The sequence below is a fragment of the Marmota monax genome, unplaced genomic scaffold (genome assembly GCF_021218885.2).
Source record: "Marmota monax isolate L192 unplaced genomic scaffold, Marmota_monax_Labrador192_F-V1.1 WCK01_AAM20220418_F8-fsc00122, whole genome shotgun sequence".
Classification (NCBI taxonomy): domain Eukaryota; kingdom Metazoa; phylum Chordata; class Mammalia; order Rodentia; family Sciuridae; genus Marmota; species Marmota monax.
The window spans coordinates 1-21,797 of record NW_026695223.1 but is presented as its reverse complement, the minus strand read 5'-3'; the positions used below and the strand labels follow the sequence as shown (position 1 = coordinate 21,797).

At 45.2% G+C, this 21,797-nt stretch overlaps 1 protein-coding gene and 1 pseudogene across 4 annotated transcripts; one reads left to right on the top strand and one right to left on the bottom strand.

Annotated features, from left to right (window-relative positions):
• The first annotated feature begins 4,346 nt into the window (after positions 1-4,346).
• Positions 4,347-21,784, top strand: LOC124086159 (solute carrier family 23 member 2-like). Of its 4 annotated transcripts, none has more exons than XM_058575749.1 (5): positions 4,347-4,670; positions 9,590-9,753; positions 9,991-10,131; positions 13,499-13,656; positions 18,767-21,784. In XM_058575749.1, exons 2-5 carry the CDS (start codon positions 9,661-9,663, stop codon positions 18,768-18,770), a joined length of 396 nt encoding a protein of 131 aa, XP_058431732.1. In that variant the 5' UTR covers positions 4,347-4,670; positions 9,590-9,660; the 3' UTR covers positions 18,771-21,784. The 4 variants fall into 4 exon arrangements, with proteins under 4 accessions (XP_058431732.1, XP_046290131.1, XP_046290133.1 ...); XM_046434175.2 differs by having other exon boundaries at positions 9,988-10,131; XM_046434177.2 differs by lacking the exon at positions 9,590-9,753 and having other exon boundaries at positions 4,373-4,670.
• LOC124086160 (mitochondrial import inner membrane translocase subunit Tim10-like) lies at positions 17,483-17,724 on the bottom strand (annotated as a pseudogene).
• Positions 21,785-21,797: the final 13 nt, after the last annotated feature.

Sequence of the window (21,797 nt, the reverse complement as noted above, 5' to 3'; positions counted from 1 at the left end):
TGGTCCTTGTTGGAGGAATCTGAAACATGAGAACCTGCATCCCTGGGGACATTCATTCCTCCAGTGATTTCAGGGCCTTGACAGATTGGATAGGGCCTTGACGGGGTCACCAAACCTATTGTTGGCACACCGGTTGGTAATGTCCCTCCTTTCCAGTGGAAACAAGTTCCTTTTGTGATTTGAGTTCCATTCCATTTATCTCCTTTAATACCCCACAAGCTGATCCCTCAGGGCCAGGACCAGTACTTCAGCCTTCCTTCTGTCTCTACTTTCCCTTTCCTTCCTCTCCTCCTGATCTCCATTAGGAAAGACGGATGTTGTGATTCAGAGGATATCATCTGCCTGATCAGGGCCATAAGCCAATTTTTGTAACTTCCTCCAAATGTTTGGAGCTGACCAAGTAATAAATTTACCCCCTAAAATTATGTCTCTCTGTGTGGATTCAGGATCCACTATGGTGTGCTTTCTCAATGCCTCCAGAAAGGTTGTGGGGTTCTTCTGAGGGCCTTGATGGATTTCAGATTGTCTTAGAGTAGCTGGTAGGCTTCTGCCTCAACCTTCTGAGACCTTCAAGGACCAGAACCTGAAAATATCTCATTTTCTAATCATCTTGTTCATTGTTCGGTTCCCAGTTGGGGTTGTTCCTAGGAACTGCCTGTAACCCAGATGGATACATTTACTTCTCTGCTATGCTGCAGGGACACAGCTGAGATGAACATCATCTCCAAAATGCTTAGCTGCCATTAAGAGTTCCCATTTCATTAGAGGTCAAAATTTGATTAAGTAGTAACATAATATCCCTCCAGGTATGACTGAGCATCTGACAGTTTGGAACACCTCAATGTATTTATCTGGAAGCTTTGAGAACTTTCCTAAGTCCATCTTTATTTGCCTCAGGTCTTGAAGAGAAAAAGAGGAAGATACACCTTGGTTGACCCAAATTCCCCTCCTGGCCTTTCCTGAAGCAACAACATGCTTTGTCCTCCTGTAGGAGTGGATGTGTGGGGTCCTGGGTAGGGAGGATGCCAGGGCTGTTGGCAGGGGTTAGTAGGGTGTTATGGTTTGTATATTAGGTGTCCCCCAATGTGTAAGACAATTTATGAGAGTTTACAGGTAAGGTGATGGGGTTAGGAGAGCCTTAACACAATCAGTGAATTAATTTCTGATGGGGAATAACTGAGTGGTAACTGAAGGCTGACAGGGTGTGGCTGGAGGAGGTGAATCATTGGGAATGCCTTTGGGGTATATATTTTATCCTTGTTGCATGGAGCTCAATCTCTGATTCATGGTGAAAGATCTTGGGCTTTTCCCCACCCACATGCTCTTCTGCCATTATGTTCAGCTCACTTCAAGTGCTGAGGAATGGAGTTGGCTGTCTATGGACAGGGAATGAGTCCTCTGAAACCACAAGTGAGCCCTAAAATAAACTTTTCCTCCTCTAAAATTGTTTCTCTCTCTCTCTCTCTCTCTTTGGTACTGAGGATAGAACCCAGGGATGCTTATCACTGAACCACATCCCAAGATTTTTTAAAAAGTATTTTATTTAGAGACAGAGTCTCCATAAGTTGCTTAGGGCCTTGATAAATTGCTCAGACTGGCTTTGAACTTGTGATCCTCCTGCCTTAGCCTCCCGAGTGGCTGTGATAACATGTGCTACTGCGCCCAGCTTCTTCTCAGGTCTTTTAGTTACACCAGTGAAAAAGCTGAATAAAACATAGGGGTTGGGAATTCTTGGGGTATTTCTGACTTCTGCCCTCATAGGTATCTCCTCAGACTTCTTTTTCATTATGGCAGTAGTCGTAGCTGGGTCTAGCTCACACTGCTGACTTAATTTGGGGTTCTCCTCAGAGAAAATAGCCCTGAATAGGGAATCTCAGACCATCTTCCTTCCCTTACAAAACAAACTAACCTGCCAGGTAGCATTCAAGTTTATACTTCCCTCTGGTGGTCATAATTCTGCATTGGAGCCCATCGGGTCTGGTGGCCATGATCTCAACTGAGATTACACCTGGCAGCAGAAAAAAAATCAAGCTCTTTTTCATTAGTGTCTGTAAATTGAACATGTCCCAATTTTTCAGTAGGCAGGCCAGTGGTGAACTTGGCACTACCTCTGAGGCTGAAGAGCCCATCTGGATAAGAGCAAACAGAAGTCTGGTGTCTGCTCCAGAAGAACTGAACTCTCCTAGGGCCATCTCCCTGGAGAGCTTCTCAGAGGTTGGCAATCCACCCCTCTAACCCTACATGACTCACTAGATTCGTTATCACCTTACCAGCTAAGTTGTGTAGGTCTTAGTTTCCACATGACAAAGATCCTAGGGACAAGCCAGGCTTGGAGGACCTTCCTGGTTTCCTCTGGCCACTACTGGACTTCCAGATATGATGGCTGATAATTAAGTGTCAGCTAACAGTGGGATGTACTCCTCTGCCATGGGTGTCTGCGAAATTGAGCCTACGGAGTATGAAATCTCAGGTCCAAGGAGACTATGTAAGACCAGAGTCATCAAGGACACAGGATAATTTTAAAGGGAGTTTTTCATCTACAGTCAGGATCCCAGGGGTTCTAGAAGGACAAAGAGAGGAGGTTGTCTCAGGGGACCTTATGTCTTCCTCACAGAGAAATTTGAGGAAGAATTTAAGTCACAGACTGTGATTTGGCATCTCTGGTGGACTTGGAGATACTCACAGGGACAGAGTTCAGCTTCCTTCCAGAGAGGGAATGAGAACGTGTCTCCCTAGATCCCTAAGGAACAAAAAGAGATGGGTGCCTCCCATGCCCTTACAGACAAAGAAATTGGGGAGGCACAAGGGGGCCACAGAAGCAGCGAGAGGGGTGTCTTTGGCAAGTGTGGAGCCCTTCAATATTGAGAAGAGGGATCCCAAATCCATCCCTACAAACCACTCTGCATAGTATATACCTCTTCTGCAGATGGACCTTTAGCTATGAGGGAAGCCCTCAGGAGGATTGAGTGTGAAGAAGGTACCAGGGCTCATGTGAGGTGCTAGACTAGTGGAACGTTTCTCTGCTCCATGATCAGCCAACCACCCCAGGATACCCAAGGGGCTGTTGGGAATCAGGGTCAGAAAAGGGGCCTTTGAGAGTCACAGAAGAGCAGCCTTGGTGAGAATCTCAGTTGTTTCTCAACTTCACCCAAATCCTGGCATCCAATGGCAGACCAGGATCAGGGCCACTGTCTACTTGTTCCAGGCACACCCCAAGCCAGGATAGAAAAGTAAGAAACTGTTTCACAAGAGCCCACCATGTCTGACCCTCAGGGCAGGTGACTGGGGACTACAGAAACCCAGAAACCTATCACTAAGACTCACTAATTACTTTTAAATGACTGATGGGTACCCAGTTTTCCTCCAAAAGTTAGTGAAATCAAAGATCATCAGGAGCAAATGACTTACTTCAGTGGGGGGTGGGGGATCCCAGATGAGCTCCCAAGATGGTACCGGCAGGAGTCAGGGTTCATGTTACAGAGAGTTGAAGAATGAATACTGCAAACACAAAGGTAAACAAATGAGCAGGAATTTTATTAAAATGGGAAATGAAAGAAGCACTCAGAACCCCCGGTGCAGTGTACCTGGAAGGGGCTAGAATTCTTTTTAAAAAATAAAATGAATGCCCTTTAAGTCTTACAGCATTCCTCTATCTGTCTATCAATTGATCTATTTATTTATTTTAGTACCAGGGATTGAACCCTGCAGTACTTAACCACTGAGCCACATCCCCAGCCCTTTTTATTTTTTATTTGGATATAGGGTCTCACTACGTTGCTGAGGATGGCTTTCAACTTGCCATCCACTTGCTTCAGCCTCCAGAGCCGCTGGGATTACAAGTGGGTACCACCAGGCCCGGCTAGCATTCCTTCTCTTAAAAGCACCTAAGGAGAAGTTCATAAGCTCCTTTTGATTACTTCTTGGTATTTCAGTTATCTTGCTCAGGTGCAGGCAGGCTTATAGTTTCTATCCAGGAGATGGAGAGCAATGCCTTTGAGAAACAGAAACTGTTTTATGACATGCTGGGACATGTTGAAATAACCCTTCTCCTGCTTGCCCTCTTGCGGACCTTCACTGTCCCTTCACTCCCCTGGACACCTGTCCTTTCCTTTCAGTGAGACCCTTGCCTGGGTAGCTGCTGCTCTGACAAGAGATAATCACCTTTCCTTCATTAATCATTGTGATGATTTCCATTCTAGCTCAAAAAATTTTTCAGTTTAGAAAACTTCTCAACCTCCCTGTTCAATGCAGAGCCTCCTCCTCCCACGCCTGTTCCCCCTTTCCTCCTGAAGCCTGGTTTCCTGCAAGTTCTCTCCAGCCACGCCCTGGCCAGCATGTGCTCTGCTTTATGTCCTTGGTGCCACGGGGATCATTAACTTCTCTGTTGCACTTATCAATTAGGAAAGCTTTGCCACTGTTGGATGCACCTCGGTTGGTCCCCTGAGGGAGGAGGCTGGAGGGGATGTCTGTGACAGAGCTACATGCCCCTCCCATCTGGAGCCCCGCCCTCTGCCCTGAGTCAGGCTTTGGGCAGTTAATCCCTCTGTCTGGCAGCTGTGTCCCCTCTTGCTAAGTGTTCTCTGTCCTGCTTCCCCAGGGGAAGCCAGAAGGAGAAGACCTACCTTGCCATGGACTCTGGGGTCAGCAACTGTGGGCACGATGGCAGCTTGGTGAGTGCTGGTGGAGATGGGGGGGAGAGGAAAAGGGGAGCAGGAAGGAGGCTGGGGAGTCCCAGGGGGGTCCTGCTGCTCAGGTTCGGATTATCAGTCGCAATGGTAGCTCCCTCCCTGCCTCCAAGCTCAGCTCCCTCAGGGCCTGTCACCTCAGGTGACCATCACAGCAGACAGGCTTTCCTGAGCACTCCTCTGCGTGTGGCAGGAAGCAGTGGGAAGAGGAGGAAGGCTGGATTTCCCGACCCTGCTCGGTCCATGCTGATGGCTTTCCCTTTGCCTCCAGGCGGCCTCTGTTGAAACTGAGTGTTGTTTTTCTGGGTTCTCAGCCTTGGACTTTCTCTTCTGAGAAGGTTTTTCGGATTCCAAGGCTTGGGAAGGAGTGAGGGCAAAGAGTCAGAGGGAAGAACTTCCACTAGAGGGCGATGCTTCGGAGGCACTGTCTGAAGAGCTTCCTCCTTGGAGGCACTCTGGTCCTGCTGGAAGGGCGAGGGAGCTGCGGCTCTTCACTGTCCAGCACCCTCAGGCTTCTCCAGCCAGTCCTTGGGCCCCAGCCCCAGCACCCTTTCCAACCTATGGTGGCCACGTAAAATAACAGGGCGGCCCGAGTGGAAACCCTGTGTTCTTGTTGCCACCCACTGCAGGGCCTTACGAGCCTCTTCCTGGAGGCCAGGGCTGTGGCCCCAACCAGGAACAGCCAAGGGATCTGGGGACACTGGCTGCCGCGTCCGGCCAAGGGAGCCGAGACCGGCGAGGGACGGCGAGGTTAAAAGACACACAGGACACCAAGGTTCTTCATCCAGGAGTCAATACCCTTTATTGCTAACACACTTTTTTTATACCCCAAGCAGCAGAAGTGGAAAACTACCCAAAAGCAGGAGGGAGGGGGGAGAAATTTAGTTTCAACATCTATTATTGTCAGGTACCGAAACCCCCCTTAACAAGAAGTCCATCAGACCAGAAAAGGTCAAGGCATTCCCGTGGGACACATATGTCTCAGACAGACAAGCAGGAACAGAAAAACCGCAAGTTCGCCATGGCCTTGTGAGCTGGCCACACTGGCATGCAGAACAAACTAGTGGAGGTAGGGCTCCAGGGGCCAGGGTGGACCTGCTGCCAACAACTGGCCATGGGGGAACCTGGGGAACCTGGGCTATGCTCACAAAGTGTTCCCTGGAGCCCAGTTGCCAGGCCCTGCCCATTGCTGGTCAGTGTTCTGTAAATGGTGCTCAGTACTCGCTTCTGAGAGAGCTGAGGGATACTGAGAGAAAAGCTCTTCAGCTGGCCTTACCACAGAATTATTTCAGCCATTTTTCTCAGAGAAAAAAAAATTCAAGGGGATAAGCTGAAGACTCCATTCCTCCATTTCCTGAAGGCTGTGGTGTTTCCTGGAGCTTGGGCTTCCATGAGGAACCCGGAGAGCAGTGGTTCTGGGCAACTGTGCGTCTCCTTTTCAGTGGGTTTGGAGCAGGGCACCAGGTAAGGAAGGACCCTGAGGCGGGATGCTGAGGCCACAGTGGGAGAAACCTGGACAGTTCATCTGAGCGTAGGTGAATGGCGGTGTTAGGTGGGGTCTGGACCCTGGGAGGAATGGATGGCTGTGTCAGGTACACATGGTGTCAGAGAGGCAAGGGGCCCACCTCACCTGGGGGATCGTTGCTGCTCCCACTGCAGCAGGGCTTCCTCTTGCTTGTTCTTCTACTCCTGGGAGGCTAAGGACCACCCAGTACCCAGAGGGCCACAGCCTTGGGCAGCTGCCCTCCATACCTGGAGATGCGGTGGATTACTATGCAGATACCTTGTGACTTCATTGATCCTCTGTCTCCTCTTCTCTCAATGGAGACAATGAGATGGTTGTGAGATTCAGAGGAGAGGATGCACTGGAAGATCTTTGTAACTTGTAACGTGCTGGAAAATGCCAAGGCTCAGTAGATGTCTCTTTGGATCAAATCTTCCAGTGAAATTACAGTTCACATATTGAATAGAGAGATGTAGTGTCAACGTGAAGAGGTTGTTGGTGCCCATCCTTTTGTACCGTTGCTCATTGTTGGAGTGTTCTTCACGAAGAATCCATTCTTCCTCCAGGAAGGGGCTCATTGGCTTTCTTCTGCTGCTGTGTGGGTCACATGCACAAATGCCCTCAGAAGAGGCCTCTCCCTCCCCCATTGGAGAATTCCTGCTCTGCAATACAGGTGTCCCCTGTTTCTGTGGATGTCTAAGATGCTCAGGGTTCTTTTCTGACACTCAGACTCTAAGTCTACTGTGTCCCACTGTGTCCCTGCTGGTTTTGTTTCTATGACAGACATCTTTCCTTGGATGACTTAAGGAAGTTTACAACAAAAGATGTATTTATAAACAGGCGAGGAAAACAGACACCAAGTGCCACAAAAGGAGAGGGAGGCCATTGTGTTTGGGGACAGGCGCGTATCATTGAGGTCAAGGTGTCATTCTGGGGCTCCGTGCTTTCCCCCAACACTAGCTGATGGCTTCATGGAAGTGACACATGTTTTTCCCAAGGGAGAACCAGGTGTCCTCAGGGAAGACAAGCTTTTCCCAGCTGTAAGTTTTAAACTTTTTCAAGTAGGATTTTATGGAGAATCAATTTCCCAAACCGTTGTTTTAAGCCAGTGCAGATATGATTTCCATAAGTGTCAGATGGCCCGTATTGACATAAAGACAGAACTTGGGAATTCAGACTGGTGACAGTCTTTGATGTTGGTCTCCACTCTTCCTTTTCTGGAAAAAAAGGGCAGGTTACAACCAGTTTTCCCAGTCCAGGTTCTTTCTCCCTTTTCCCCTTCCCCTTCCTGGGAATTTTGTGAGGTCATGGGAGAAGATGAAGTGAACTCGCTGGGAGGACAGACAGCTGTAGGGGCCACAGCTCATTCCTTCGTGGGCACACAGGACGTGGTGGCAGCACGCAGCACAAAGCTCACGCCTCTGATACCTTTATGACTATCCCAGATTCTAGGTGGTGGGACTGAGGCTGGGAGAGGTGAAGTCATGTGCCGAGGGTCATTGAGCCGGGAAGTGACAGAATCACATCTGTCCAAGTTCTTTTGTATTCTGCCTGCACCTCTCTGAGTCACCTTTCTAGAATCAGTTAATCAATCAATCAATTATCAATCAATCAGCCTGTGTCACACATCTTTTCTTTCCTTCTCCTCCTTCTCTTTCCTGTCTGTTTTTCTCTGCTGTCCCTTACAGATTCCTGCATACCCCTTATGAGAAGTTCCCAGAAGTTCACCACTTCCTGCAGTTCATTCCTCTATATTTAGACCAATGCCGACCTCAATTGGAAAAACAGATTTTTTTTTTCATGTGCAACCAGGTACCAAGAATCATCCATATAGCCTTCCAAGACAATTACTAAATACTTAAGTAGAGGGTAGCATATATGGTGTGGATATGTTGGACAAAGGGATGATTCACTTCCCAGTAGGTTGGAGCTGGAGAGTATGAGATTTCATCACGCTATTTGGAACAGCATGCAATTTAAAACTTACAAACATTTTGTTTATTTCTGGAATTATTCATTTAATATTTTTGCTCTATAGTTTTACCTTGAGTAACTGAAGGGTTGGAGATGGAGCCCCTGGGTAAGGAAGGGGGCTCTGTAAAATGTTCCCTAGGGACAGTTCTGAACTCACGAATGTGGGACAAACACCCTGCTTTTGATCTGGCAGTTTTCTGGACTTCTACCTCATCTAAACAAGTGGCAAACTCACTGTATCTACTGCCACTTCTGCAGAGCAGAATCACAGATCCACTGGGTTGGGTAGGCACTGTTCCCAAGGCCTTAGGACTTTTAAAGGCCCGTGACAAAATTTTCATTTCTTTTACAATTAGTTGAAGGGAATACACTTACGATCAAAGAAAATATTTTATTATGTTAATATATTCCTCTTTATACCTATGTAGTCCCCAAATATAATTTTAATATTCTTTTAAGTAGGAAGGAGCCCATAGAATCAAGGTGCCCAGCACCTGCCTATCAGTGTCACAATGTGGCCCTACTCCAGAAATGTTCTTAGAGGCTGGACTGAAGTACAGGGTACTTAGACATGGAGGTGGGCATTGGAGTTGATGACTTCAACATTCTTTCCAGAAATGTCTCCATGAGATACCTGTAAGAGTGCAGACCCTGCCCCCATGGTCTGGCCAGGGACCAGGGTCCCCCTGTGGACACTTCACATAGAGTGGCCGATCTTCATGCTAGTAGCCTTGACACTTCTGGCCACACCAGAGACAATGCTTTCATATTCCTACAACCCATGGTCAGATGCTCAGCTGTGGGCCTCAGTCCATATTCAAAGCCCTTCCATTTAAGGAGGTTGATAAATACTGCAGCTAATATTATTGGGTAGTTACACTGTGCCTGGCCTGGATTATGTGGTTCTTCCTGCAATATAATTTTCTAGCCAGGTGAGGTGGCACATGCCTATAATCCCAGCCACTGGGGATTTTGGGGCAAAAGGATGGCAAGTTCAAAGTCTTGTTTCAAAATAAAAATTAAAAATGTCTGGGGATGGAGTTCAGTGGTAGAGCTCCCTTGGATTCAATCCCCAGTACTGGAAAATTAAATCAACTTTCTCAACCATCTGTGAGGGAGGTGTTAATTCTTTTATATAGATAAAATAACTGAGACTTGAAAATCTTACTAGTTTGGCCAAGGCTAATAAGCTCTACAGTGAAGGAGTAGGAGAGAGGGTCTACAATTCAGAGTTAATGTTGGTTAAACCCGGAGGAGTACAAGTTGGCTGTTGACACAAATCCTTCTGTGTGAACTGCAATCATTTACCTTGGCATGTTACATTCAGTGAGCCTGTCTACACTGAGCACAGGAACTGCACGAGAGACTGGGGTTGCGAAGGCAAGGAAGACAATTTTAGTAAGTTCTTCCTGATATTCACAACCAGGAAAGAACAAGGATGGAGACCGTCCATTATGATAAAACACACTCGGAACAGGGCTTTGGCAATGGAAGCACATGCAAAGTACCATGAGGGAACCTACCATCTTCTACCCTGGAGGTTACCACCTTCTCCCCCACAGAGCTGCCTCATGTCTGCCAAGCCTTTGGGTAAGGCCTGCTCTCCCCTTGCATGGCTCCAGACTTGACACAGAAGCTGGGATGCAGATGCACAATATAGGAAATCTCAGTGTGTGGAGTCTGATCTTATATCACCTGCTGACTAACATTATCCCTGCCCCACTGCCTCTGGCCTCGGGAAGGCTGTCCTACCATCCAATGGGAGTCAGAAAATGTTCTTGTTTCTTCTTGAAATGGTCACATGTGTCCTTCTCTTGTTCCTAGCAGACGGATGATGGCGTGCTCAGTTTCCACACTGATGGCCAGGTCACAAGAAAGGATGGACAGCCTAAGAGTCCCCGTAGCCACCTGGCCTATGGCGTTTTGGACATCCCACCATGGTATCTCTGCATCTTCTTGGGGATCCAGGTAATGCCACTCTGCAAGCACTAGGTCCCAAGAGGCTCTGCCTCCCAAGTTACCAGGTCACACAACCAGGTCAAACTGTCAACACCGCCGACTTCAGCTAGCTTCTTGTCTTCCATATGCTTGACCTTCAGGGGAACTCAATCCCCTTTAATCTCCCTGTCTCTGGGCATTTGGGGATGGAAATGTGTTATTACAAAAGGATTCTTCCTCATGCTGAGCTGACTGGTCACATCAATGACACAGACTATTCCATTGTTCTCTGGACTGGGATCAATGGCTTGGTTAAGTCTACATCATGTAGATGAAGTCAGAGAAGTGCTAGGCTCAATAGCTTCCTGGTGCCAGCCCTGCCTAGTGGCACAGCACCTGCCTAGAATATGGGTAGGTGATGAGTTCAGTTATCAGCCCTGAAAAGGGAGAAAAAGATTTTTTTTTCTAAGAAGAGGGAGTTGACCCTGATAATTGTGGTCATCCCTTGTTGTTGGACAAATATGAGGTAGGAAATGAAACACTGGTCGATGTTTGGCCTAGACAATCTTGTGTCTTGTATTGACCTGGCTGTTGGAAGGTCAAGAACATTGATAAGAGGTCATGAAGGATGAGACATCTCATGTCATGTATCCCAAAGGGACTTGGGAGTGATGGCAAGGATTGTCGAAGGGAACCTACATATATATCGACATTTCTTCTCTGGAGCCCCCACTCCTCTTCCTTAAGGGGCAGTTCACCCCTCACTGATTATGGTTTGTTGAAGTTGTCAGGTTAATCAAGGAAAGAAGAGTGGGCGACTTTTCTTTTAGTGGGAGTTCAAAGTCTGCTCTGCTTCCAACACATATCTCATCCCACCTTCTTCTGCTAAAGACCAGTGCTCTTCATACTAGTTGGATTATTCCAGAACATTCAACGAGGGGATTAACCTCACTACATAATCCTCTGGTCCTTTTGAGACATTGCTTGGCATGGTAACAGGAGCTGGAACTGTCCCCTTAAAGAAACCTGGCCGTGGATTTCACTTCCATTTTCCTTCCATTGCTATTTCCACTCATATGGCTGGAGAGATGTGGGGGTCCCTGTCCCTAGGTGCTGTGGCCCAAGGTTCTTCCTGGCACCCAGGCCTGTCCCATCTTAGGCAGTGGACACCTACCTCCTATCCTTCTCAGAGGGCCAATCCTGTGTCCTGCTGGAGTAGTACACATTCTGAGACTCCATTTTCCCTGAGGGTATATGGGGTGTGGAAAAACGGGTGCATGCAGTGTATAGACGATTTTAGTTTTTTCTTAATATTCTTAAAAAATCCTAATTTTTATCTGGTCTAATTTAGCTCACATTGAGATTTTGGATCAAACCCCAACAAAATAAGAACAGAAGAATGTGCCTTATTTTGCCTCCTTTTTGTGTAGGTCTGGCTGTTTTGTGGGCAGGAGGAGTGCTAGGGACAGGCAGGGTCAGGTGTTCTGGGCCTTGTGTCTTCATTCCACCTAAGGACACCTTGAGGGAACTCTTCAAGGCCCTGCCCCTCACAGTGAGCTTTTAATTTCCCTCCTTTCTTCCTCCTTCATTCCTTGTTTATTCCTCGACTGGTCCAGCAGCTAACTTTTGTAACCAAAGCAAACCAAGCCTGCCTACCCTTCCTTCACCTAGGCCCTATTCTTATAGGATGAGGTAGACCCCCACTCTACTGGGTGAACCTGCAATGGTACATTTGCTGCAAATCAGAGGGATCCTATCAGCACCCACAACATGCTGAGGTTCTGGTCAATTAGTTGCTTGGCTACCTTGTCGCGGTGGGTAGAGATGTGGAATCAACACACAGACTCTGGGAGCTGATGAGAGAACTGGCTGGAGACCCACCTCAGGTCGTTGTCCAGTGGCTCAGTTTATTTTTGGAATGCATACAATTGTTATAGGGTCTGAGTGGGGCATGCCCATCAATCGCACACAAGTAAGATAGCATCCATAAGCCAATCATCTTATGCCTAATGTAACCACACTATGAAGATGCTCTAAATATTGCTATCATCAGGAAGGGTCTTTGTCCCTAGGGAGGGGGTTTCTAAGTTAGAAGTTCCATGTGGAAGCTCCTGGCTCTCAGTCTCCTGGCCTGGCAGCTTGGCAATGCTAACCACAAGTGCTAAAGATGTGGTTTCACTAACGGCTCCCTAGAGCAGAGCATCCCATCCTGTTCCTATCAGGCCTGAACAAGTGTGGATTCTTCAAGCACTCCGAGCTGCTCATAGCTGCTAGCTGCTAGCTGGAAACTGAAAGTTATTCCAACAACAACAGGAGGCCCTGTGACTGTGCCAGCAGAGGCATGGCCCAGCTCAGCAGAGCATGGGGAGGATCGGAGTAAAGGAAAGAAGCAGATGGCTTCATGTGTCTTTGTTCTCAGAACATTTGGCTCAGTGGTCAGATTTTTTGGTGGTATGGGGGGACACTGGGGATTGAACCAGAGCTCACTCTCCTACTGAGGTACATCTCCATTCCTTTTTTACATTTTATTTTTATTTTGAGACAGGGTCTCTCTAAGTTTCTGAGACTGGCCTTGAACTTGTGATCCTCCTGCCTCAGCCTCTCTAGTAGCTGGGATTAAGGGCATGTGCCAGAACACCTGGCTCCATGGTCAGCTTTGTGTGGGGATTGAAGCCACACACTGGACACTTGGTGTGGCTCAGAACAGAAATGGCCACAGCCCATGAAAACTCGTTAAGACCTGTTCATTGTTTCTGCTCTGGAGCTAGAGTGTGTGAGACAGTGGCCCATTCATACACTGTATTGATTGCTTGGCCCCCTATCACCCTACCTCCTCTCCTTCTAGCTATGTGTCTATGTATATACTCTATCTCTGTCTTCTATTTATCTCCTGTCTGATACTTATCTACATGTAATTTACCCTGTGCATAACTGAGGCCGTCAGCTATGAGCTCTGTCCTGTCCTGAACTCTGGGTCTAACTCTGTCCTTTCAGGAGACCTCAAACAGCCGTGGGCCAGTGGCTCCAAGTGAATGCTCAGGCCTTCCTTGTCAATGGCTCTCACTGTTGCGTCATGGAGTGAGGAGCCCCTTGCTATGGTCTTATTCTTAGGCCCTCATTTGGTTCCTGTTATGCCCACCTGTGCTTGTGTTTCTGACTCAGTTTCTTTCCTAGGATACCAGTTCCTGGTTCCTGAGCCCTGCTCTCACAGCCCAGTTCCTCTGGTGGGGTCACTGTTTCCCATGCCTAGTTTGGATGTTTGCCCCTCACTCATGCCTGGACCCCTGCAAAGCTCTTGAGACTGGACCTGGGAAGGGCATTCTTGTTAAGGGTAGGGTTGTACCCTTACTGGTATAGTCACAGAATTCTCACACTCATGTCCTGTCTCTGTCCACAGCACTTCCTCACAGCCCTGGGAGGACTGGTAGCAGTGCCACTCATCCTGGCCAAGGATCTGTGCTTGCAGCATGACCCCCTGACTCAGAGCTACCTGATCAGCACCATATTCTTTGTCTCTGGCATCTGCACTCTCCTGCAAGTGCTTTTTGGGGTCAGGTAAGTAAAACTTACCTTACAAAATCCAGGAGTCCCCTGGATTTTGACTTACCAGCCAATTATCAGCAAGGTCTGCATGGCCTGCAGCTTGGGAGATGGGTAGGAAGCTGGAGTGGTGTAACAGAGGGGTGCTCCATCCATTTACCCCTTTCCCTCTCTCTATTTATCTCCAACTCAAGACTGATGATCCGTATTAGCCAGGATCTTGATGGACAGTAACACAAATCCAGATTGGCTTAGGGGAAAATGTTTTTTTTTAGATGTTGATGGATCTTTATTTTATTCATTTATTTATATGTGGTGCTGAGAATTGAATCTAGCGCCTCACACATGCTAGGCAAGTGCTCTACTACCAAGCCATAGCCACAGCCACAGCCCCGAAAATGTGTTCTTTATTAACTAAAAAAACCAACTGAGAAAAAGACAGGGTTACATCCATGTCTCCAGAACATGAAGAAACCAGGACTCAAATGCCTTTGAGCTCTCTGCTATCTCCCTCTGTCTCTGTTTCTCCCCATCTCTGCTCAGGCATTGTTTGTATTAATGGAGATTGAAAGATTCCATGTGTGAATGTTAGAAAGTCATAACCCAAGCTGACATGCTCTGAAATACATCATGTCCCTGTCTTCCCACCTGGAAGGCCAGGTTTGGATTTTTATTTCTCTGGCTCCTTAGAGTTCTCCTTTGGAGTCTGGCAGTACTGGGACACCAGCCTCCAGCCTGTTCCCCACCCACCCCACTTCATGTTTTGCTCCAGATCACAAATGGTCTCAGAGGCATGAGCGAGGACACCCAAACCCGCTCATCCAAGCTTCCCACAACAGACTCCCCAAACAGCTGGCCCTTTGCCAACCTTCAGGCCTGGGGGTACACCGTTCCTTAATTGTCTGCTGTAGAATGTTAGGCCTGGAAACGGGCCCAAATGGGCACAGGGCCACTCAAGCAGAGAAGCTGAGAGACTCATGGGGAGGGGGCCTCTCCCCTTGATCCTTTCTCTCTGAAGGAGCCATGCTCCATACTCCAGAGCTTAGAGCTAAGTGTAGGCTGCATACCTGTCCTGGTGGGGAGGGCAGGACTCTGACAGCATCTGAGAGTTTTCTCTCAGATAGGTTCTTTCTTTTTCTTATGGTACATTATAGTTGTACATATTGATGGGATTTTTAAATCACATATTCCTATGTGCTCATAATAAAGCAATTTAATTTGGTCAGTGTCACCTTCAGCACTTCCCCCCTCCCTCCTTCTTAGTCCTTTTCCTCTACTGGTCTCCCTTTGATTTTCAAGAGATCCCCACCACCACCACCTTTCTTTTCCTTTTTCCTCTCTAGCTTCTGCATATGAGTGAAAACATATAACCCTTGACCTTTTGAGTTTGACTTATGTCACTTAACATAATGGTCTCTAGTTCCGTCCATTTTCCTGCAAATGACATAATTTCATATCTTTCTTTCGGTCTGAATATATATATCTATATATATCACTTTCTTTATCCATTCATCCATAGGTGGACACCTAGGTTGTTTCCATAGTTTGGCTGTTGTGAATTTGTATCCCTGTTTAGTAAGTTGACTTTAATTCTTGAGAGTAAATACTGAGAAGTGGTATAGCTGTGTCATATGCTGGTTCCATGCCTAGTCTTTTGAGGAAACTTCATACTGATTTGCATAATGGATGTACTCATTTACAACCTCATCAATAGTGTAAAGTGTTCCTTTTTCTCTACATCCTCTTTAGCATTTATTATTATTTGCATTCTTGATGATTGCCATTCTAACTGAAGAGAGATGAAATCTCAGTGTAGCCTTGATTTGCATTTCCCTACTTGATAATACATTTTTTCATGCATTTGTTGGCCATTTGTATTTTTTCTTTTGAGAAGTGTCTAATTCATTTCCCCATTTATTAACTGGATTATTTGATTTTTGGTGTAAAGTTTCTTGAGTTCTTTATATATCTGTATATTAATTCTGTTAGATGAGTAGCCAGCAAAGATTTTCTCCCATTCTGTAGATTTTTCTCTTCACATTCCTAATTGTTTCCTTTGCTGTGCAGAAATTAATTTGAAATCATTCCATTTATTAATTCTTGGCATTATTCCTGAACTTTAGCGGTCCTACTGAGAAAGTCATTGCCTGTGCCTTATGCTGGAGTATTGACTCTGTGTTTTCTTTTAGGATTTGTATAGTTTTTGATTCCTAGGTCTTTGATCCATTTTGAGTTGATTTTTGTGCAGCATGAGAAATAAGGGTTTAGTTTCATTATTCTACATATCTAGTTTCATTATTCTACATACAGCATTGTTTGTTAAAATAACTGTCCTTTCTCCAATGTATGTTTTTTGCACCTTTGTCAAGGATCAGATGACTAGAGATGTGAGGATTTGTCTCTGTGTCTTCTATTCTGTACCATTGGTCTATGTGTCTGTTTGTATGCCAGTACCATGCAGTTTTTGTTACTATAGCTCTGTAGTATAATTTGAAGTCAGGTATTGTATTGCCTCTAGCATTGCTTTTTTGGTTTAAAATTGCTTTGGTATTCTGGGTTTCTATTCTTCCAAATGAATTTACGACTGTTTCTTCTAGTTGTGTGAAGACTGTAATTGGTATTTTGGTGGCAATTTTATGGAATCTGTATATTACTTTTGGTAGTTTGACCATTTCCACAAAATTAATACTGCCTATCCATGAATATGGAAGGTCTTTCCATATTCTGATGTCTTCTTCAATTTCTTTCTTCAATGATTTATAGGTTTCATTGTGAAGTCTTTTACCCCCTTACTTAGATTTATTTCTAGGCATTTTATTTTATTTTTTTGAAGCTATTGTGAATGTAACTGTTTACCTGATTTCTTTCTCAGCTGATTCATTGTATATAGAAAAGTTATTGATTTTTGTATGCTGACTTTGTGTCATGCTACTTTGCCAAATTTGCATATTAGCTCTAGCAGTCTTTTTTGTGGATTTTTTGATCTTCTAGGTAAAGGATCATATCATCTGTAAACAGTGATAATTTGACTTCTTTTTTCCCTATTTTACCCCTTTTATTTCATTCTCTTCCTTAACTGCTCTAGCTAGAATTTCCAGCACTATATTAAATAGAGTGGTGAGAGTGGATGTCCTTATCTTGTCCCAGCTTTTGAAGGAAATGCTTTCAGTTTTTTCCCATTTACTCTGAGGTTGGCTTTGGGATTTTTAAATATAGCTTTTATGATGTTGAGGTAGGTTGTTTCTACGCCTAGTTTCTTCTGTGTTTTTAATCATGAATGGGTGCTGAATTTTGTTGAAGACCTATTGAGATGATTAAGTGATTTTTTCTTAATTCTATTTATATGAGGAATTACATTTACTGATTTGTTTTATGAAACCATCCTATTGCTGGAATGAAACCAACTTAGTTGTGGTGTACAATCTTCTTAATATGTTCTTGAACAAGATTTGTTAATATTTTATTAAGTATTTTTGCATCTAAGTTTATCAGGGGTATTGGTCTGTAGTTTTCTAATGTAGTTTCCTACATTGGATGTGTCATTATCTGGTTTTGTTATGTGTGTAATCCTGGATTAATAGAATGAATTTGGAAGTGTTTCATCCCTTTTTTTTGTAGGTGTCAACAAATTTGCTTTAAAACACACACACACACACACATTCACATATCAGTGTGACAAATATCCCTTCTACAAGATAGCTCTGCCACAATACGAGCTCCTGGAGATGCTCCAGAGAGAGCCTAGGCCTGGCAGTCTTCACATGACACCCAATAGGGGGCATTTTTATTAAATAAGTGGGGAGAAGCAAGGTGCACCCCAGGTATATGCTGTCTGAGGGCCTCATGCAGGACCAGAGCTCTGCTGCACACTCTTCATCACCTCTTCATTCTGCATAGACAACTATATAGACTTTTTGCCTATCCATTCATGAATGTCCAAATCATGCCCTTGGACAGTTCTGCTTCCTTATAGTGGAGAGACACACACTTCTGGAGGCAGGCACTGGTCATTCTGTTGTGCATGTCCACCATCATCTCCACTTCCAGCTCTGTTGCCAGCTGTTGGGCCCTCAGCAGATCCATCTCGGCCTAGCACCATGCAGAGAACCTCCTCCTGGTGTCCACAGCCCGGTGCAAGACACAGTTCCTACCATGTCCCTAATTTTAACAAATATTAGAACCTTCCCTGGTGCCCAAGTAGATCATGGTGTAAGCATGTGGACCACTTCCAGGAGAGGCCATCTCTTTCTTTTTCATGGGATAATTTGAGGAGTTTGGGCATTAGTTGTTTTTTAAAGGTTTCATAGAAACCCGCTGAGAATCCATCTGGTCTTGGGCTTTTCTTCATTGAAAGGCTTTTTATTACAGATTCTATCTCATTACAAGTTACTAGTATGTTTACGTTTTTAATGTTCTTTTGATTCAATTTTGCCAAATATATTTGTCTAGAAATATATCCATTTCTTCTAGGTTTTCCAATTTATTGGAATCTAAGTTGTCAAAATAGTCCCTAATGATCTGCTGGATTTCTGTGATGTCTCTGGTGATTTTTCCTTTTTCATCTCCAAATTTATTAATTTGGGTTTTCCCTCTTTTTCTTTTGGTTAGTTTGGCTAAGGGCTTTTCAATCTTATTTATCTTTTCAAAGGAGCCAGGCTCCATCCTCCAAAGCTCAGGTCTAAGTATAGGCTGCTCTCCTCCTGGTTTGAGGACAGGACTCTGACAGTGTCTGAGCTTCATTTTCTCAGAGAGGTTCTTGCTGTGTTTATTAGGCATGGTTCTCCAAAGAAGCAGAAAGAATCGGATGTGTATGGCCATATAGAAAATGAGATTTGTTATAGAAATTGGCTCCTGTAGAATTGGAGTCCAAGAAGTCCCATGATCTGCCATCTGCATGCCAGAGAGTCAGGAACTATGGTGGTGTGATTTGGACTGAGTGCAAAGACCATCTATAGGGTGTGGGGTGGAGGGTGGGAAGCCAATGCTGTAAGTCCTCGATGGAGTCTGAAATCTGGGGAACTAGGAGCAGCAAGGTCTGAGGGCATAAGAAGGGGGATGACCCACCCAAGAAGAGAGAGATTTCATGTTTCCTTTATCCTTTTTGTTCTATTTGAATCCTCAACAGATAGGCTGATGGCTGCCCACAGTGGGGAGGAAGATCTTTACTTACTACTGATTGAAATGCCAGTCTTATCTGGAAATACTCCAGACACACCTGTAATGTCTTACCAGCTATCTGGGCATCCCTTAATCCAGGCAAGTTGACACATAAAGTTAACAGTAGACTTTGACAGGGCTGTTGGACATCCAAACACTTACCACTCAAGAGTGAGTGAGTACTACTCTGACTAGTTGCTCATGTTAAAATTCCAGGGAAGAGTTCTGATTGGCCTAGTTGAGGCCCAGCTCTGGACCTGCCAGGGCAATTAATATGGCAACTGGTACTGAGGAAAGGCGACCAACGTATAGAGAAGAGGAATTCTGTTCTCAGCTCCCAAGACAGCAAACATTCACTGATCCAAACACATGACTTGGAACCTGTTCACTAAAGTTGTGAAGGTACCTGCCCTGCTCCTTTGTAGCATCACTGAAGTGAACAGTTGCTAAAACCAGTAGAATCACTTTTTTCCAACCATCAAGTCCTTTTTGTGCTTATGTGGACTGTTGAAATCTGCCTGGGTAAAATGGAGCCCTTAGACCATGGAGATGACCTGAGAAAAATTGGGAAGCCTGGAAAACTGGTCCTTGTCTCCAAGGACATGCCTCCCCTCATTTCTCACATCTCATCTTCCACACTCTCTACCACCACTCCCTGCCCTGCTCGGATTCTCCAGAAGCTTGAAACGGTTTCTTTGGGTTACCACCTTCTCAGGAAATTGATCTGGGTGGGTCCTATGGACCGTTCCTGGTCAGCTGCCTCACCCAGGCTAGTCCAGGGCCTCCTTCCTTTACATTAATTTAGCATCTAGTCCAAGGATGGATCCAGGTTTGCTTAGTCTGAAGCTGATACAGTTTTTGTTGTCTTCTATGACTAAGAGCAGAACATTATGAATAAAAAAATCACAACAAAGAAGAGTATTTAGGTAGGAAAAAGAACTCACAAGAAATTACAAAATTTAAAAAGGAGGTAAAAATCACAAGTGCTACAGAAATAGTAGCAGGACATTTTTATTAATTTTCTCTTTTATCATGACCTATAATACTGTTCTCCTTTATATTTTATGATTTCATATTTATGTCTCAAGTGACATATATATGTCATAGACATTCTAATAAAATGCATTGTGACTCAACTTCCCTTTAGCCAAATCCTAGAAATGCTCTTGGCCTTTTAAATGCCACCTGGGGCAATGTGTAGGGAAAGAGAAGTGGTAATGAAGAGACATAGCTCATCCACTTGTGGTTGAAATGTTTTGCTTACAGATTTTCCAAAGGCAGATCAGTAGAAAACACACCACCAGGCCCTTCTGCACCCTTTAGAAAGAGTCGTGCAAGCCGGGGCTGTTCACTATAAATTCCTTTCTGACCTAATCTGCACCAGTCTGCAAAGGAGAATGGAAAACATTCCCTCCAAAGTACTTCTGCCTGAGCTGTCTTAGGAGAACATGGCTTGGCAGGAAGTTCATTATAGGACCAATGCTCTGCAGGTGTAGGTGGTAGGAGGCTGGGTGATGGTTTCCAGGGTAGATGGAAAAGAACATCCAGAGGAGAGAACTCACTCCTGTTGTGGTCTTTATGGTCTCTAATCCAAAGCACTTCTCATAGCACTTCCTTTTGGGTCATTTCCAGGAGACAGAACAATCCTGGAGTTCTGCCAGGTCCCTGGAGAGGAGGGGCTACTCTTGCTAACATTTTTGGCAGGCATTTCTCTTCTCTTTCTTTTTCATTGTACTTCTCAAAGAAGTACAATGTTTACTCTGTCTCTCAGGCTCCCATATTTGCTCCAATGTTTACTGTCTCTCAGGCTCCCATAATTTCCTGGAATGGCCCTGGATGTGAGGGCCTGGAATCTCCCTGCTTGGATATTGAGGAGCCCCTCCCTGCCCTCGCCCCATCAGAGTCACAAACACAGAGCTCTGTGAATGGGGGTGCCCACTCCCCCAGATCAGAGATGGAGCTAATTTCAATTATGGAAAAGCTTTCAGCTTGAAAGCCGGGGGGCTGAATTCTAGCCCTGGCTCTGTGCTGTGGGACGTGGACCAGTCCTTTACCTTCTCTAGGCTCAATTTTCTCACCTGAAAAACAAACAGGTGGAAAAGCCCCAAATTAGGATATTGACGAGTAAATGAGGAAGGGTCTTTGCAGCAGGACAATGGGGACAGAAAGGGCCTGTGGAAAGTTCTTTGAGAAGCCCAAATAAGGAGTTAGGTTCAAGGCTTTTCACCCTAGTTAAGCAGGTAAAGCAAGAAGGAAATAAAATTAGGGAATAAAATCATGCCAGTATCATTAGACTAAAGTGGGGGTAAAAATTATCTTGGGTTTGGTCCCTCCCAGGGAAGTGGGCTTACCTGAGTTCCTAATGAATAATTTCCTGAGAAGCTGTAGGTTGTAAAGTCTAGCTCAGGAATCAAAGACCATGTTCATCTGGGCGCAGTGGTGCACACCTGTAATCCCAGCAACTTGGGAGATTGAGGTTGGTGAATCACAAGTTTGAGGTCAGCTTCGACAACTTAGCAAGACCCTGTCTCAAAATAAAAAGAATTGGAGATGGAACTTAGTGGTAAGGTGCTTCTAGGTTTATTCTGCAATATCCAAAATATAAAAGAGTAAATTTAAAAATGCCATGTACACTTGCTTAACTGCTAGCCAGTGTTCAATGATGCGCTTTTTAAAATGAGAAGTAAATATGCTGATTTTGCAATAAGACTTCAGAATACCTTAGAAATTAAAACCATGCTAAAAATTACAAGGTCAAAAACTGATGCTTTTTGTGGAAGAACTGATGAGTGCCTTGCTCAGGGCAGGGCTGGTAGCTCTAGCCCTGGCAGCATAGAGAGCTTCCTGCCTATGAGGTTGGGGTCTCAAAGCATCCGCTAAAGGTCTCCACACCTGGTGCTTACTTCAAGTTCATGTAGGGAGATATATCACCATTTACTTCAAAATAAGACACTAAGTTTAAAAGGTAATCACGAGAGGAAGTAAAATATTGACCAAAT

Excerpts from the sequence above, each read along its gene's own strand:
- LOC124086159 (XM_046434175.2), top strand. The coding sequence starts at position 9,661 with ATGCAAAGTACCATGAGGGAACCTACCATCTTCTACCCTGGAGGTTAC. Across the intron at positions 9,754-9,987 it reads CATGTCTGCCAAGCCTTTGG|CAGACGGATGATGGCGTGCT; the intron begins GTAAGGCCTGCT and ends TCTTGTTCCTAG. Across the intron at positions 10,132-13,498 it reads GCATCTTCTTGGGGATCCAG|CACTTCCTCACAGCCCTGGG; the intron begins GTAATGCCACTC and ends CTCTGTCCACAG.